Source organism: Lynx canadensis, chromosome C1 (genome assembly GCF_007474595.2).
Source record: "Lynx canadensis isolate LIC74 chromosome C1, mLynCan4.pri.v2, whole genome shotgun sequence".
NCBI lineage: Eukaryota > Metazoa > Chordata > Mammalia > Carnivora > Felidae > Lynx > Lynx canadensis.
The window spans coordinates 148,324,762-148,339,860 of record NC_044310.1 but is presented as its reverse complement, the minus strand read 5'-3'; the positions used below and the strand labels follow the sequence as shown (position 1 = coordinate 148,339,860).

Here is a 15,099-nt window from a genome sequence, read left to right as displayed (position 1 = left end):
CATATTTAAATAAATAAATGAATAAATAAAAACACCAAAAAGAGACCGAGGGATAGAGAATACAGTAACTATGGGTCCACATTCTCTCAAGGGAGGCAGAATTAAAAAAATAAATAAAATATATAAAAATAAAAAATATAGTGTTGGTGAGGATGTGGAGAAAAGGAACTCTTATGCACTGTTTTGTTGGAATGTAAGTTGGTGCAATCACTATGAAAAATATGGAGATTCCCCCCCCCCCCAAATTAAAAATAGAACTACCTTATGATCCAGCAATCCCCTTCTGGGTATTTATTCAAAGGAAGCAAGTCACTAACTTGAAAAGATGTCTGTACCTCCACATTCATTGCCAATATTTAGAATAGCTAAGACATAATAACCCAAGTGTCCACCAGTGGATGAATATATGAAGAAAATATATATGTACACAATGGAATGTAACTCAGCCATAAAAAAAAAAAAAATCCTGACATTTGTGCCATCATGGATAGACCTTTGAGGGCATTGTGCTAAGTAAAATAAGTCAGAGAAAGAGACCCACTGATCTCACTTACATGTAGAATCCAAGACAAAACACTGAATTCATGGATATGGAGAACAAATTGGCCCCCTACCCCCCATCTCTGACAACCACTGAAATGTGAAGGTAGTCAAAAGACACAAACTTCCAGTTATAACATGAGCAGTCCTAGGGATATAATGTACAGCATGGTGACTATAGTTAATAATACTGTATATATATTAGAAACTTGCTAAGATTTTTAAAAATTGAAGTCTACCTGACACAGTTTGTGAGGCATAGTGATTGCAACAACTGTATGCATTCATTATGCTCTGCTTACCACAAATGTATATAATATATATTAAACAATGTATATATAATAATGTATTACATATATATTATATAATGTATATACTATACAAAATGTATAGTATATATATATTGTATACATTTGTGGTAAGTAGAGCATAATGAATGCTATACCATATATAACATATACTATATTCCCTGTGCTGTACCTTTCATCCCCATGACTTATTCATTCCTTAACTGGAAGCCTGTACCTTCCTCTCCCCTTTAACCGTAACAGAAATCTTAAAAGTCTCCCATCACAAGAAAAAGGAAAAAATTGTAATTGTACATCATGATGGATGTTTATGAGACCTATAGTGATCATTGCACAATATAGTGAAGAATTGTTGTGCATCTGAAACTAATATGTCAATTATATCTTAATGTTTAAAAAGGAAAAAATCCTCCTAAGTCAAGGTCAACTCGATGGAAAAATGGGCCAAAACCAAAAATATTAACAGTTCACAGGACAAAGAAAAGCAAATGGCTCTTAAATGTAAAAAAAAAAAAAAAAAAAAAAAAAAAAAAAAAATTCTAGCTCCCTCAAAATAAAGCTACCTGACATCCTATAGCAGTGTTCGTGAGAGACTGGTAAAAATCCGATTTGACAACATATTCTTTTGATGAAGCTCTTGGGGGGAAAAAGCATTCTTATTAATGTTGCTAGCGAAATTATATATACTCTTATCTAGTGAATATCTAGCAAAATTACGTATACCCTGTAATGCAGCAGTCCTACTTCTGGAATCTCTCCAAAAACAAGACTGTCCATCGCAGCACTATTTGTACAAGGCAAAGGTTGGAAACAACCGAGATGCCCATCAATGCCTCCATACAGTCCATCCATACAGTGGACTACTGTGGGGGGAGGGGAGGAATAAAACAAGTTACAGTTAAGTGAAAACGAAGCAGGTACAAAGTAGTGCACAGTAGGCTAGCTCTCATGTAAGAATGTTTGTATTGTGTGTACACATACAGTTGCTTATATTTTCAAAAAACAAAAGGATAAACAGAAGTGTACATAGTTCCCTGTATGGGAAGGCAGGGAACAGGTGTTGAACAGAGACTGATTAGACTCCTCCGAATGCACCTTCTTTTATAGTTTTTACTTGGAATTCACTTAAGTGTTTTACAGAGATAAATCATGAAAGACAAACCAATCTAAAAAGTGAGAGGAGGGGCGCCTGGGTGGCGCAGTCGGTTAAGCGTCCGACTTCAGCCAGGTCACGATCTCGCGGTCCGTGAGTTCGAGCCCCGTGTCGGGCTCTGGGCTGATGGCTCAGAGCCTGGAGCCTGTTTCCGACTCTGTGTCTCCCTCTCTCTCTGCCCCTCCCCCGTTCATGCTCTGTCTCTCTCTGTCCCAAAAATAAATAAACGTTGAAAAAAAAAATTAAAAAAAAATAAATAAATAAAAAGTGAGAGGATAAAGAGGGAAGCAAATGAACATAGTTGTATGTCAAAGTGGTGACATAATGAAATGGAAGAATTTTTTTTTACCCCAGTGATTTTCACAGTATTTCAGTTAGAAGCCCTACCGGATCTATTTTTGGTGACACAAAGAGCCAGAAAGAAATCCGCAATTTCTTTCAGTCTTATGTTAGCAATATATTGACACTGTTAGTTTGAAACTGTTGTACGCATCATAAATTAAAGCAAATAAATGTGTAAATGTAATTAGGAAGGAAGATTTTGTGAAAGAGCTAAAAGTATATACATATATAAAAACAAAGCTTTACCTTTGCTATACATATAAAGAATTTTGCACAGATGTGGTATTAAGCACATGGATTAGCCAGTGGAATTTTTGTTTTTAATCACAAATCCCTTTACTGTCAAGTCCTTAGTGGGGTGAGTTTTATAATCTCTTGGTATCTGGTTCCCTGAGTTTTCAGTATGTCAGGGTTTTGCTGAGTTACTCCTAAGGCTCTTCTCTTTAGCCATATTAATTTTCACATGTCGCTAACAGCTCTAATGAAGCCATTTATCATCACCACCACTCACCTTTCCCTGGCTCTTTTCCTTTCTTCCTTTCTGCCATATCTGAATTTTGGACAGGGTCTCTCTTTTTTTCTTTAATACTTTTTGTGTTCAAAATTATCCATAAAATACTGACACTATTCAAGGTAATTTATACAATCTCAATGCATCTTATAAGGAATATTTAGGGTGTTGTGGCAGAAGTATTTTAGGAGTAGTGATACAAGACTCCCACTTAAATCACAGTGATGGCCTTGGCAGTGGAGCTGGTATACCCAACTCATTTTAGTAAATCCCAGCCTCCCGAAATTGCAAATAATTTGTGTTGTTTTTTTTTTTTTTTAGACGGCTATTCATATGAAAAGGAAGCAATGGAAAATTGGATCAGCAAAAAGAAACGTACAAGTCCCATGACAAATCTTGTTCTTCCTTCAGTGGTACTTACACCAAACAGGACTCTGAAAATGGCCATTAGCCGATGGCTGGAGACACATCAAAAATAAAATAGTTTATATTGTATATATTTTTCAGTGATCTCATTTGAATGATTTCAAGGTAAATACTAATCAGATATTAAAGCAAAACAGGAGAAAAGTGAATTTACTTACCTGTAAAAACTTATTCTTTGAATTATATGGACAAAATAACATATCTGACCTCCTTTCCTACTATAAAAGCCTTTTCTGTACGTGAAAGATATCTTAATCTGTGGAGAAATAAAGTTTTACTTTGACTTAAAATTGCAATACGCAAAATTGATTCTTGCTAGATGTAGGTCATATTCTCATTAAAACCAAACATCAGAATAATCTAGAATATAACATTAAAATCCTAGTTAATAGCCATTAATTTGATAACTCTTTGGAATCCTTCTAGAGAGAATTTGTAGCAAAATAACTAGATTGTAGCAAAATGACTAAACTCGGAAAATCACCTGGACATGTTTAATGAGCAGTTTTATTGCATTCTAAATTTGCAAGGTGGCAGTGATTTTTCCCTGCAGTCCAAACCTGTGTACAAGTTAGATGGAATCAATTATCATGAATATGTCAAGTTGACTTTGTTGAAATAAAGTACTAAATTGGCCTCCTTTTTAAAGTTCAGAATCCTTAAAGTTCTCATATATCCTAAGCTAGGGTAACTATACATTTTTACACAATAGGTTGATATTTAATACAACATCCTGATAAGCGTTCACAAGAAGAAAACTTCCAGTTCACAAAGCTGAGGTGGTATTGACTTCACATACCTTTTGTAAGTTGTTTCCCAGAATGAAAGCCATTAGTGGGAAGGCTGGTCAGAACTCAACTGGAACCAAGGCAGGAACCAAGATTCTGTGCCCCCAAAACCCTCATTTTAGCTGTTCTAAAATTCAAAAACTCAGAAATGAGAGGGGAAGAGTGATGTAATTATGTATATATTCTTTTCCTATATTTTATAAATTTACAGCTAATATGCTACATGTTTACAGACGTGGAAAGCTTAGCTACCATAAAAATCTCCCAATTATCTTTTAACTGCTTTGTAAAATTTCTGTCATCCTAATGTATTACTGAATTTTATTTCCTTTGTGTCATAGCTGGGATTTACAATCTGTGATTCTACAAGAGGATTTTCTTTTTCATACCACCCATGCTGCTTACATTCGAGTGAAGACCAAAAAAAAGTTGGAACAGGCATTAGGTGCTTTTCTATTGTATTCTATAGAGAAAGTATGTTAACCTAATTTTAACAAAAGATTTTAATTCCTAGAGTCCACTAATGGGCCAAATATTTGTTTTGGTAGACTTATTTTCCAAAGGAGGCACACTAGTTTTTTACATAAAAATTACTAAAAATTATTGACGTCATTGATAGAAAACACAATAAAAGACTGGTTATCTCTTAAATGTGTTAAAGGTGATTTTCTTTTCTACATTTCACCATCATGGTTTCCTGTGGCTGAAAACTAAGATGCCAGTAACTTACTGAAGTGAAGTACTTCTAGTCATGTACACAAACCAAAGCCAGACAGCGCCTCCTCCCCGCTCCCACGCCAAAATCCAAACCCATCCACAGGAAGGGACACCACAAGGCCCCTCGGCTACACTCCCAGGCCCAACTGTTCACTCAGGTGTTCGTGGGAGCAGCGTTCACTGGCTCTCAGGACTGACCAGAGCTTCCCAGGAAGACTTCACTTCTTTCTGGGGGAACTGGACCAAATATCTTTAAGACTATGTCAAAATCATAACGTAGTCTATAATAAATTCCCGTAGTCACATCAGCTTCGTAGCAAAAGGCATTCAACACTTATGGGCCAATAATGCTTTTCCTCCCACCTGTTTTTGTTTTTGAACTAGTTTAATATTTAGCTTTAAAGAAGGGCTGCAGATACCCAGCCTTGATGTAATAGCCACACCCAGACAGTACCTGAAGCAGTACCGGATTGCATATTAGGGTTTTATACCAGTACAACCCAGTTTGATGTTCATTTATCCTACCCTGATACAGAACTATGTGGGTATAAAGACTAACTGAATGATGATACAAACGTGAAGAACTTTCATCATCAACACAGAGTTTGGTGTCTGACCAAAGTGTTAGAGAGTGACTGACAGTACTAAAGGGATCCTGTTCAGATCCAACAGACACCAAGATTTCTGGAACAGAGAATTACAGAATGCTCTTCCTAGTTCAGGCAAAAAGATTCATGTTAACCACTGAGTATTCTGGGATCTCTTGGAGCTGTCACCCTTGTTCTGAAATTATTATTGAATGACATTTAATATGCATGTGGTAGTATTACTATAAAAATAGACTTTTCACTCTTTTCTTGAGGGTAACAAGATCCCCCAGGATTAAACCAAGGCAAAGCACTGTCCTCAGGATAGTCTCTACTTATCCACTGTTTCATTTAATACAAAACAAATTCTATTAATACTCTTTATTCCATATGGAAAAGTACAGTAGTTGTGCAGAAACAAAACTACATAACAAGAGTAAGACTTTCACAAATATTAAAGAAAACAACAAACAATAAATAAGCCAAAGTACTTCTAGCAGAACTCAGGGAAAGCCTAGAAAAATGATAAAGCTGTACAAAGTACACCGTTCACACTCAGGCACAAATGTTGAAGAATGACACCAGATTTCCTGTTCGTACAAAACCATAATGATGCTCAGAGGAACGTCGTTACAACGATTCATTTTTAAAACTTTCTGTAAATATAGAACTTACTTCTCCCCAATTCTAGAAAATAAATTTCACATCCCACCATATAAAACAACTATTCTCCTACCTCTCTCAAACTAGCACTTTAACATCCTCCAATAGCACACCATTTTCATATAAAAATACCTTTAAACCAAGGCTCATTGCTGTACCTTATCTTTACAAATGAATAATACATCAGTTAGGACTTAAGTAGCACCTCAAAGGTGTTCATATAAATGAGATAAAGTGCTGTTACTGGTATACTGTTAACATGCCATAGTAATATATCGTTCAGTGCAACAACCAGCATGAATGAAGCTTACAAAGAACATGCAAATATATGAGGTTTTTTTATGATTAACTACTTGAAATAGTTATATTTACAAGTCAGAATACAACTTGGCTATTTAATATGTACAACATGTGACTATAAAGTAATGATTGTATAATGAAACAAAAGCAACAACTAACCATACCTTAACTATCCAAATTAAATACTGTCCTTAAAGGACCCTGGAGGGCTTGTTCCAGGAATGGTATCATTGTTAAAAGCAGTTTGGGAACCAGCTGAGAACGAATTTACATATCGTAAAGAAAGCTGTATCCTTAGTTTAGTCCAAATCCAACTTGACCACCAATCCTGCTTCCAAATGGCTTTATACTATTTCCAAATATTATAAACACCTTGAAGTGGGAATGTAATTCCAAAAAGGTGCTATAAAAATGTTTTTAGTGAGAACCCTAACATGGAAATAAAAGAGAACTACTATGAAGGTAACAATACTTGGATATTCTTGTATTTTGCTTAAAAAAAATGAAAAGAATCAGCTGTATAACATTTATAGTCACACATGTTCAGCCAGAAATTTTTATATATTTATATGTAAAAACTGGGATTTGACTCAATGGAACTGAAACTTGAAGATTCCATCTTTTCCAGAATACATCATCTGGATATTTGTCATAAGTTAAACCTATCACTTAGACATTTACATTCTCTAAGAAATATTATGATTTTACCACATAGCAAACGCTAGGAGAAAAGTGGTAAAAACCAATTTCATAAGAGAAAACCATGAGTTAATGTCTTCTTGGTGGTCTTAAATTTTTTAACTTAATAGGCATAACTAATTATAAATTTTAATTCTGGTTAGCATTCTTATTTATGGTGACTCCTAGCTATTTATCAAAGAAATTTTATCCCATATTTTATATATATCAGTGGCATGTGACCCACCCCCAAGGAATAAAGAAAAAAAACATACATGGCTACAAGGTTATTTTTCTCACGAAAAACCTCTGAATCACCACCAGGAGGTGGCACACAGTTTCCCCAATCCCACATATGCGTCTCTCTTAAGGCTCACACATTTGACTCTATGAATGATCGCTTTGGTTTTGCTGAAGGGAGGTGACTCCTGTGAGCTTCATTACTGACATGAGGCTGCTGTTTGGAGATACTTTCCTGATACAGATGAGAAACAGTCTTAGTGATCCTGCTATCTTGACAGTGGACTGGAATTTGGCATTTCTTTTCTTCTAGCTCCTTCACCTGTGACCCATTATGGACACTTCCACCCAGGGTAGAAACAGCACAGGTTTTGGCTTGGCTACTATATCCTCCTGCTTGTTTGAGAGAGGGCTTCTCAGAGTTCAAGGATTGCAAGCCGGCTGCAGAGGACGTGTTCAGCAGTAGTCCCTCCGGCACCTGACAGTGCCAGGTACGGTTTGGAGGATTGTTCTGCTGCTGGAACCTTGCAGTCTTATCCATGATGCCCATGAACGGAGTACTGCGTGGTCTGTGCTCGGCTGTCCCACTTTGACCCTGGCTAACAACCTTGTCTTTAATGCGAGCATCCAGTCCTTGGACTTTGAAGCCATCTGAGAAACTGCTGCTTGAAGTCAAACTACTGGTTGAACTTGACATCTTTATGCTGCCAGACGGAGAACCAGAAGAGCCTGAGCTGGTGAGGGAAGCCGGGTGTCGCCCGTCACCGCAGCTCACCGGCCCGCCCTGGTTGAGAGGGGCTACATCCACGGCTACGGAGGCGTGAGACAGAAGCCTCTCTGCAGTCTTTACCTTGCTCGGTAAAGGGTAGGCAGCACCACCCTCGCTGTGCTGCAGCTGGACACCGTGGCTGGGGCCCAGCCTCTCTCCAAAATGGCCAGACCCGGCGCCCACAGTCAAAGTGCCCGTGCCCTCCAAACGCTGGGTTCTGCCACCACCAGGAGCTGCAGGGATCCCACCTGGCATAGGGCTCGGGGGAGGATTCTGAGCAGCGACCTGCATTTTTGTGCTACCGTTTCTCACGCCGGCCTGTCCAGCACCCAGATGTTGGTTGGTCTTCACGATCTGTGCCTGCCGGGTGGGCTGCAGGACCAGCCCGGGCGGAGCTACAGCTTCCCTCGGGGCCTTACCGATGACTGGCCTGTGCTGCGGGGACACCGGCCTGACTTTGGACTGTAACCCTTCTTGAAGGTTTCGGATATACGGAGAGGGGACACAGGAGGATGGCTGAGACCTGGGCGGTGGGGAAATAGACTCTTCCTGGGAGGAAGTTTCTTCTTCCCCAGCCTCCTCAAGATGGAAGTGGTCGTTTAACCCAGGGGTCGGAGCGTCCTCCTCGTTGTCGGAGTCATTGGGTGGGGCTGGCGCTGGGCACTGCTGTTTCTGCTGCTGGCTCCTCTGGAGCTGCTTGCATTCCTCCTCGACGCGGGCCACCAGCCTCCTGATTTCCTGATTGGTGGGACAGAGCTTCACAGCTTCCCGGAGGTCAGCCAGAGCCGCGGCAAACTGCCTATACGTGAAAGCAGAGGATACGGTTAGGAGCCACGTAAGAGCATGCTCCCAATGTAACTGTTCCTAAAACAGTTCTGCTGAAAAGAAAGAGAAGGGGAGGGGGGCACCTGGCTGGCTCAGCTGGTGAAGTACTCAACTCTTGATCTTGGGGTTATGAGTTTGAGCCACACATTGGGTGTAGAGACTACTTAACAATAAAATCTTTAAAAAAAAAAAAAAGGCAGCTGAGTGAGTTTGGCACACCTACTGTGGTGGACAGGAGCTATTCTACACAAGCTTAGAGCTACTCCACTAGGTGGGAGTGAACGCTGACCCACACCTGCACCATGCCAGGACCCATACATCTCTAACCACCACTGGCCCAGGAGCAGGAACAGACATAAACCAGTGGGTGTTAGAATCCTCTTAGTTTTCTTCACCATTGCCTCTCACCGTGTCCATCTCTAACCCAAAAGCCTTATAGGACTCTCTTCCCTTCCCCACCTCCCCTGCTCTAATGTCTCTAGCTGGCAGGTTCCCTGTGAGCACAGACTAATAGGGATTCTGTGTTGCAGCAAGTGTGCAGGGAAGGAACAGTTACTGGGATGTTAGGAGAAAACAAAAGTCTAGCCATCACTGATAATATCCACTGCTGGAAGCTACCAATTTAGTATCAAAAGGGAGGAGAGTCATTAGAGCAATGCTGGTGAATCAGAAACTCCCAAAGTCAACAGCAGCTCTGATACCAAAGAGACACAAGAAGGCTTCCTTAGTCATAGATCAGACCCCAGACAGTACCTGCTATTTCTCTTCGCTCTTGCCCTGGCATAAAAGGCTTCATAGGACTTTGGTTTCAATTCGAGAGCCTTGGAAGCAAATTCTTCTGCCATGCCAAAGTCCTGGTGTCAACATTTAAATACAGGAGTCAAAAGAAGCACTGAGACATGAGTACAGACATCTTTTTAACAGATTTCCTCTCAAGGTTAGCAGAGAACTGGGACGTAACTGAATAGGTAAAGGGCAACATAAGTTTTATTTATTTTGTTTTAAAGTTAAGGAGTTTAAAATAAGTAAAGTTAGGAGATAGTTAATGCTTTTTCATATTTTAAGAGAAGAACCCAGTAGAGAAGTAAAAACGGACGACTCGGGACAGCGGGTAGAAGCAGCGCACCAGAAGGCAGGGGAGCATGCAACGCGCAGGCGCACGGAGGGTCAGATTCCAAGAGGACGGAGACGCCCACTCACTGCAACAGCAAGGTGGGCCGCATTCGCGGGCACAGAAGCAGGCGGTCAATGGATTCGGTGGTGAGAAGATGAAATGAACAACAACAGCAACAAAAAGCAGGAGAAAGAAGTACTGAAGCACATCTATAGTTTCTGTTTACAAATTAACTATGAGTTAACTACTGAGAACTACAAATTAACCAGTTACTGGCATACGGATTGTAACACATCCGTGTTGAACTTTACAGCACCCTTTTGAGTCTGGGAAGGGTGGCCCGTGACAGAAGTGCACGTTGGCAAGGGGAGGAGCGGCAGCCAGCTAGCCTGTCACTGCTGAGGCCGAGGAAAGTGCCTTCCAAGTGCATTCCCTCAGCACTCTAAGGACGCAGTGACGGCGATCACGTGACGGCCACCTAAGGAGAAGCAGCCCCCCACACGCCAAGTTCACAGCACCGTGCAAACAAACCACACAGGAGGCTCCGTGACTCCGTCTGCATAAGGGCTGGCCTTCACCGCCAGAAAACACTCTACTGCTAAAGGAACAGACTAAGGTTAGGGCCCACAGCTTACATTTGTTTTTCTTCGGCAGCGAGACAAATTGAGATAGAGGGAAACTCTTAGCTCATTGAATGGTCTCATGTCCTCTCCAAATCCTTCCCGCGGAAACTTCCTTAAGGCATACTGGTACCTCTGGGCTGCCTCTTTCATCTTCCCTTTCTAGGAATCAAAAAAAGCACAGAAATTGATCCTTTCCTGGATGCTTCAAGATGAACAGCCTCCTGCAACTTGAAGACCCTGGTGAGGTTTCCGCGTCCCTCTCATCCCGCAACAGAAACCATCCGAGCACATGGAAGGGTCCTGCAGAGGACACAGCGCCCTGACCATTATGAGCCCGCACAGCCTCACTGTCCGCATGGACTTCTGCACCACGTGCTTCACGGGGAAGGCACAAACTGGTTTTCTAGGAAACAGTCTGTAAACTGCCTAATTGATAACCATCAATCTTAATACATCAGATTATCCTCTCTGTTATATATTTTTGAAAACCATTTCAGGAATGATCCTTCCTCGACAAATACTTTAATGCTAACTGTAACGATAGAAATCAGATAAAGAAATGATGCCCTTCCCAAGGCAAGTACAGTCTTGTGGAGAAACCTAGAGCTTGCTGTAAAATAATCATTTGTGAGAGGAACTAAAGTATGGGCTTTAAAAACTGGAACAGCACCGCACATCATTTTCAAGGCTAAAGAAATCAATTTGCTCAGTCAGTTCCATAGCACAGCAGGTGTGAACTCTGCTGAAAATGGCTTGATATTTCTAACATAATTGCCTACCAAAATTCATATTAAAACCACTTCAAAGCCACAACAACATATACTCTGAACTCAATTTCAAACGGATTACAAGTCAGGAACCCCGCTGGGTCGTGCTTTTGCCTACATATTTGTTATTATTAAAAAAAGAAAAGGGAAAAACTAAATGCAGTCCATGCAGCAGCCTCCTGATAAAAGGATTAAAATGGTCATAATGCAGTTTTTTGTTTTGTTTTCAGAACTTTTACTTCTGTCTAATTACAGACCTGGAAAGAACAGTGATCTAGGTCTATGGCCTAAGCATCTATCTAAGCCAGGGGTGGGACACTACAGCTTCTGGGCCAAATCTCGCCTGCCACCCATTTTTACAAATGCACTTTGACTGGGACATGGCCACACCCATCTGTTCTGTATCACCTGTGGCTGCTTTCATGCCACAGCAGCAAAGCTGGGGAGCAGTGACAGAGACCATATGGCAAAGCCTATTTCCTTGTCTGGCGTTTTACAGAAGAAGTCTGCTGACCTCTGATCTAAACTAATGGCTTATTTTGGAAATTTTACTTCAAATTTTATTTAAAATGTTTACTTTTATTAATCTTTATATTTCCATTTCTAAGGGAAAATGGGGAAAAAATTATCTCCCCAGTAACTGAGTATTATATATGCCTTGACTATCTTAAGTAAAAATATCTCTAGAAACTGTTTCAAATTGCAGAAGCTTACAACTATTAAAAATAAGATAAAGTCTTAGGAGACTTAATGATTCTTTTCTTCAGAAAATGCCTCCTGAGTGGCCCTTTCCTGAATTAAGGAATGTCCTGCTTGAGGCTACTCTACCTTCACACCAAGGCTTCAGGCCATACATCACAGTCATAGCTATGAGGATGCATTCAGAAATAACAGTTCTCAACGACAGAATAGTGCCTTCCACCTTGAAGGTTCTGCTGTGGAGACATGAAAGCCTGGGCACGAGGCCAGGTGTGCATCTCCCAAAGCGTCCACGGACGCCTGGCTACAGGTGTGGTGGGCAGGAGCGTGGTCCTGCCCGGTCCACACCAAACTAAGAGGTTGCTCGTAGGCTGTCACATCCCAGAAAAGGGCGATACCACTTACTTTGTACATCACGTTTCCTTCCTCCATCAATTTCTGTAAAAGTATAATCAAAATATCAGGTTTGGAAGTAGCCATCGCCCAGGCGGCATTTCCTGCAAAACAAACATGCATTCAGAGGCACGTCAGTGCTCCGGGAGGGAAGGAGTTTGCTGCTGCTGGGTCCAGATGGCAGCCCAGGTCACAGACGGCAGCATACTGTGTCCTGCAGCCTCCAGACAACAGTACAAGTAAGGACAGGGAGCAGGACCCCCAGGAGTTGGTCTCCCTTCCAATCTGCCTCACGCTGAATGAGGCTCCTGGGAGGAGGCTGTACCCCGTGCACCTGTTACTCTGATGAAAAGAGTGCTGGGAAACCAAGGCGTCAGAGCAGCCAGGCCCATCCCTCCCTTCTGCTGGGATTTTTGGGGAAAATCAAACGTGGCTTCTGAATAATCTCCTTAGCTTCCTGCAGGGCCCATGTCTGCTGGTGAGTGAAGGCACGTGTTCTTAGCAGCCTCTCGCTCTCTGCTGCAGTCTATACTGCATCTGCCCAGACAGGTTGGCCCTGGCTAGTCCGCCCTCTTGTCACAGCTCATGTTTCTCCAGCCGCCAGCCCCACTTCTGAGCACGTGCAGGGAATAATGCTTAAGAGAGGACAGTCTCAGAGTCAGACTACTCTGCTCCACTGACTCTGCTGATTACCATGACCTTAGGGAAGCTATTTACCTCCACTGTGCCTTGGTTTACTCCTCTGCAACATGATGGTGTTATCTCTACCTACTTAGAGGGTAGGTGAGGATTAACTATGATAAAACATGAAACTGCTCAGAATAATTCCTGGTACTGTGAACTGCTTAGTAACATCAGATCTGTTCATCTTTGCCACAGTCCCCTCCTGGGGGCTGCCGCTGGCCGAAGGTCTGGCGTATTAAACTACGAGAGCCATGTTCTTGTTGCTCTTTACCCACACATTGTGAGTGGGGGCTCACGCTCCGACCAAGCACAGAGAACGAGGCTCTTCCTACTCTGAGTCCCCTCTGCCCTGTCATTATCCTTCAGTGACACCCCTCCCCCATCTAGTTTCCAGTAAAATCCCATGAACTTCACAGAAACTGCTGGAGTTGTGGCTACCCTACCCGACTAGGACTACTCCAGAACAGTGGTTCGCCAATTCAGCTGCTCAGCAGAGCCACCTGTGAGCTTTCTTAACCACATAACCAGCCTCCCCCGAAGAGCTGAATGGAGCTGCTCACTGCCGTGGCTCCCGGGCATCCCTAACACCCTACAATTCTAGACTGGTCTTCAACATTGGCCACTGCTTTCTACCCACACTGCAGTGATAATGTCATGAGTTATTTAAGCATTCTGAATGACTGTGTTTAAATAAGCCTTGTAGAGGACAGAAAAGAAATCTCTAGGCACCTGACATCTTCTTAACCTGGGATCAGGTAAGTCTTTATGGCCCCGGACATACTCTAGAATTTGAAATGAACCTCCCTCTCCCGCTGCTGAGATGAGGTGTTCACTGACCTAATTTGGCTCCTTTTCTCAGCAGTGTAACCACTACAGATGTATTTCGACAACCAATGGCTCTATCCAAGGGGCGCATGCCGCTGTGGTCCACGTGCTCAATCACGGCTCCCTTCTCAACCAGATACAGTACCTGCAGGGAGAGACAGAGCCCTGAGGGGTGGCTGGTGGCAGAGGTGTCACACCCCACCCACCTCTGCATCCTGGGGTGGAACTGGCAGTCTTAGCTTTACTGTGATCTTCAACGCCTCTGGCCATGAAGGGTCCTAATGGAAATGAAGCCAATGGGTAACCGAAAAGAGGGTTATAATCCATAGCTAAAGTCCACTCTGCCATCAGCAATGAGGGAGGCGGGTGAACACTCCTAGGGAGGGACATGTTATGTACATGCATTCATATACCACAGAGGAGTATATGCATATCAACTTCCCAGACCACAGGGATGGCCACAGTCATCTTTTCATCTCCAATTACTTAGGAGGCAGACTTCTACAACAGCTCCTACATACTGGCAGTCTACAGCAATGGGACCTCTGGAAACACTCAGACCCACACAGCCTGGGTATAGCAAGCTAGAAAAACTAGCAGCTTGAGATTAGAAAAAAAACAATTATTACGCACTTTAAGGCTTAGGAAAGAGACTCAAATATTGGGTATGTAAAGAGGCAAGGTTTGAGACCATGGTACATAGCTTGATTTGACGTGGTATGACAGCAGTCACTCAGAAATGGAACACAGAGGAAAAATCACTTGGGCTACTCAAATTGCTGAAAAGAAGTCACCTTAGATTTTCATGTGAATCTGACAGTCCACCAATTATTCAAAATGACACTGGAAGGATTAATATCCATAATATATAAAGAACTCCTACAACTCAACAATAAGAAACCCAAATAACCCAATCTTAAAAAGGATATGAATATACATTTCTCTAAAGGTGATATACAAATGACTAAGAAGCATATGAGAAGATGCTCAACATTATTAATCATTAGAGAAACGAAAATCAAAACCATGAGATTATCACCTCACATTATTAGGATGGCCACTATCAAAAAAAAAAAAAAAAAAAAAAGTGTTGGCGAGGATGTCAAGAAATAGGACCCCTGAGCATTGCTGGTGGGAATGTAAACTG

The 15,099-nt window shown here is 41.7% G+C and overlaps 2 protein-coding genes across 10 annotated transcripts in view; one reads left to right on the top strand and one right to left on the bottom strand.

Moving 5' to 3' along the window:
• Nucleotides 1–3,576, top strand: part of WDSUB1 (WD repeat, sterile alpha motif and U-box domain containing 1) — a 52,670-nt gene extending 49,094 nt beyond the window's left edge. For all 6 annotated transcript variants that reach the window (XM_030328102.2, XM_030328104.1, XM_030328105.1 and 3 more), the window contains one exon: nt 3,176–3,576. In XM_030328102.2, the coding sequence (XP_030183962.1) occupies nt 3,176–3,333 (158 nt within the window). In that variant the 3' untranslated portion in view covers nt 3,334–3,576. The remainder of the gene's footprint in view (nt 1–3,175) is intronic.
• A 2,162-nt stretch (nt 3,577–5,738) lies between these two features.
• TANC1 (tetratricopeptide repeat, ankyrin repeat and coiled-coil containing 1) overlaps nt 5,739–15,099 on the bottom strand; it is a 240,624-nt gene continuing 231,263 nt past the window's right edge. For all 4 annotated transcript variants that reach the window (XM_032594413.1, XM_030325447.2, XM_030325449.2 and 1 more), the window contains 5 exons: nt 13,965–14,097; nt 12,456–12,547; nt 10,597–10,743; nt 9,601–9,701; nt 5,739–8,821 (listed from right to left, as the gene is read on the bottom strand). In XM_032594413.1, coding sequence (XP_032450304.1) covers nt 7,387–8,821; nt 9,601–9,701; nt 10,597–10,743; nt 12,456–12,547; nt 13,965–14,097 — 1,908 coding nt within the window. In that variant the 3' untranslated portion in view covers nt 5,739–7,386. The remainder of the gene's footprint in view (nt 8,822–9,600; nt 9,702–10,596; nt 10,744–12,455; nt 12,548–13,964; nt 14,098–15,099) is intronic.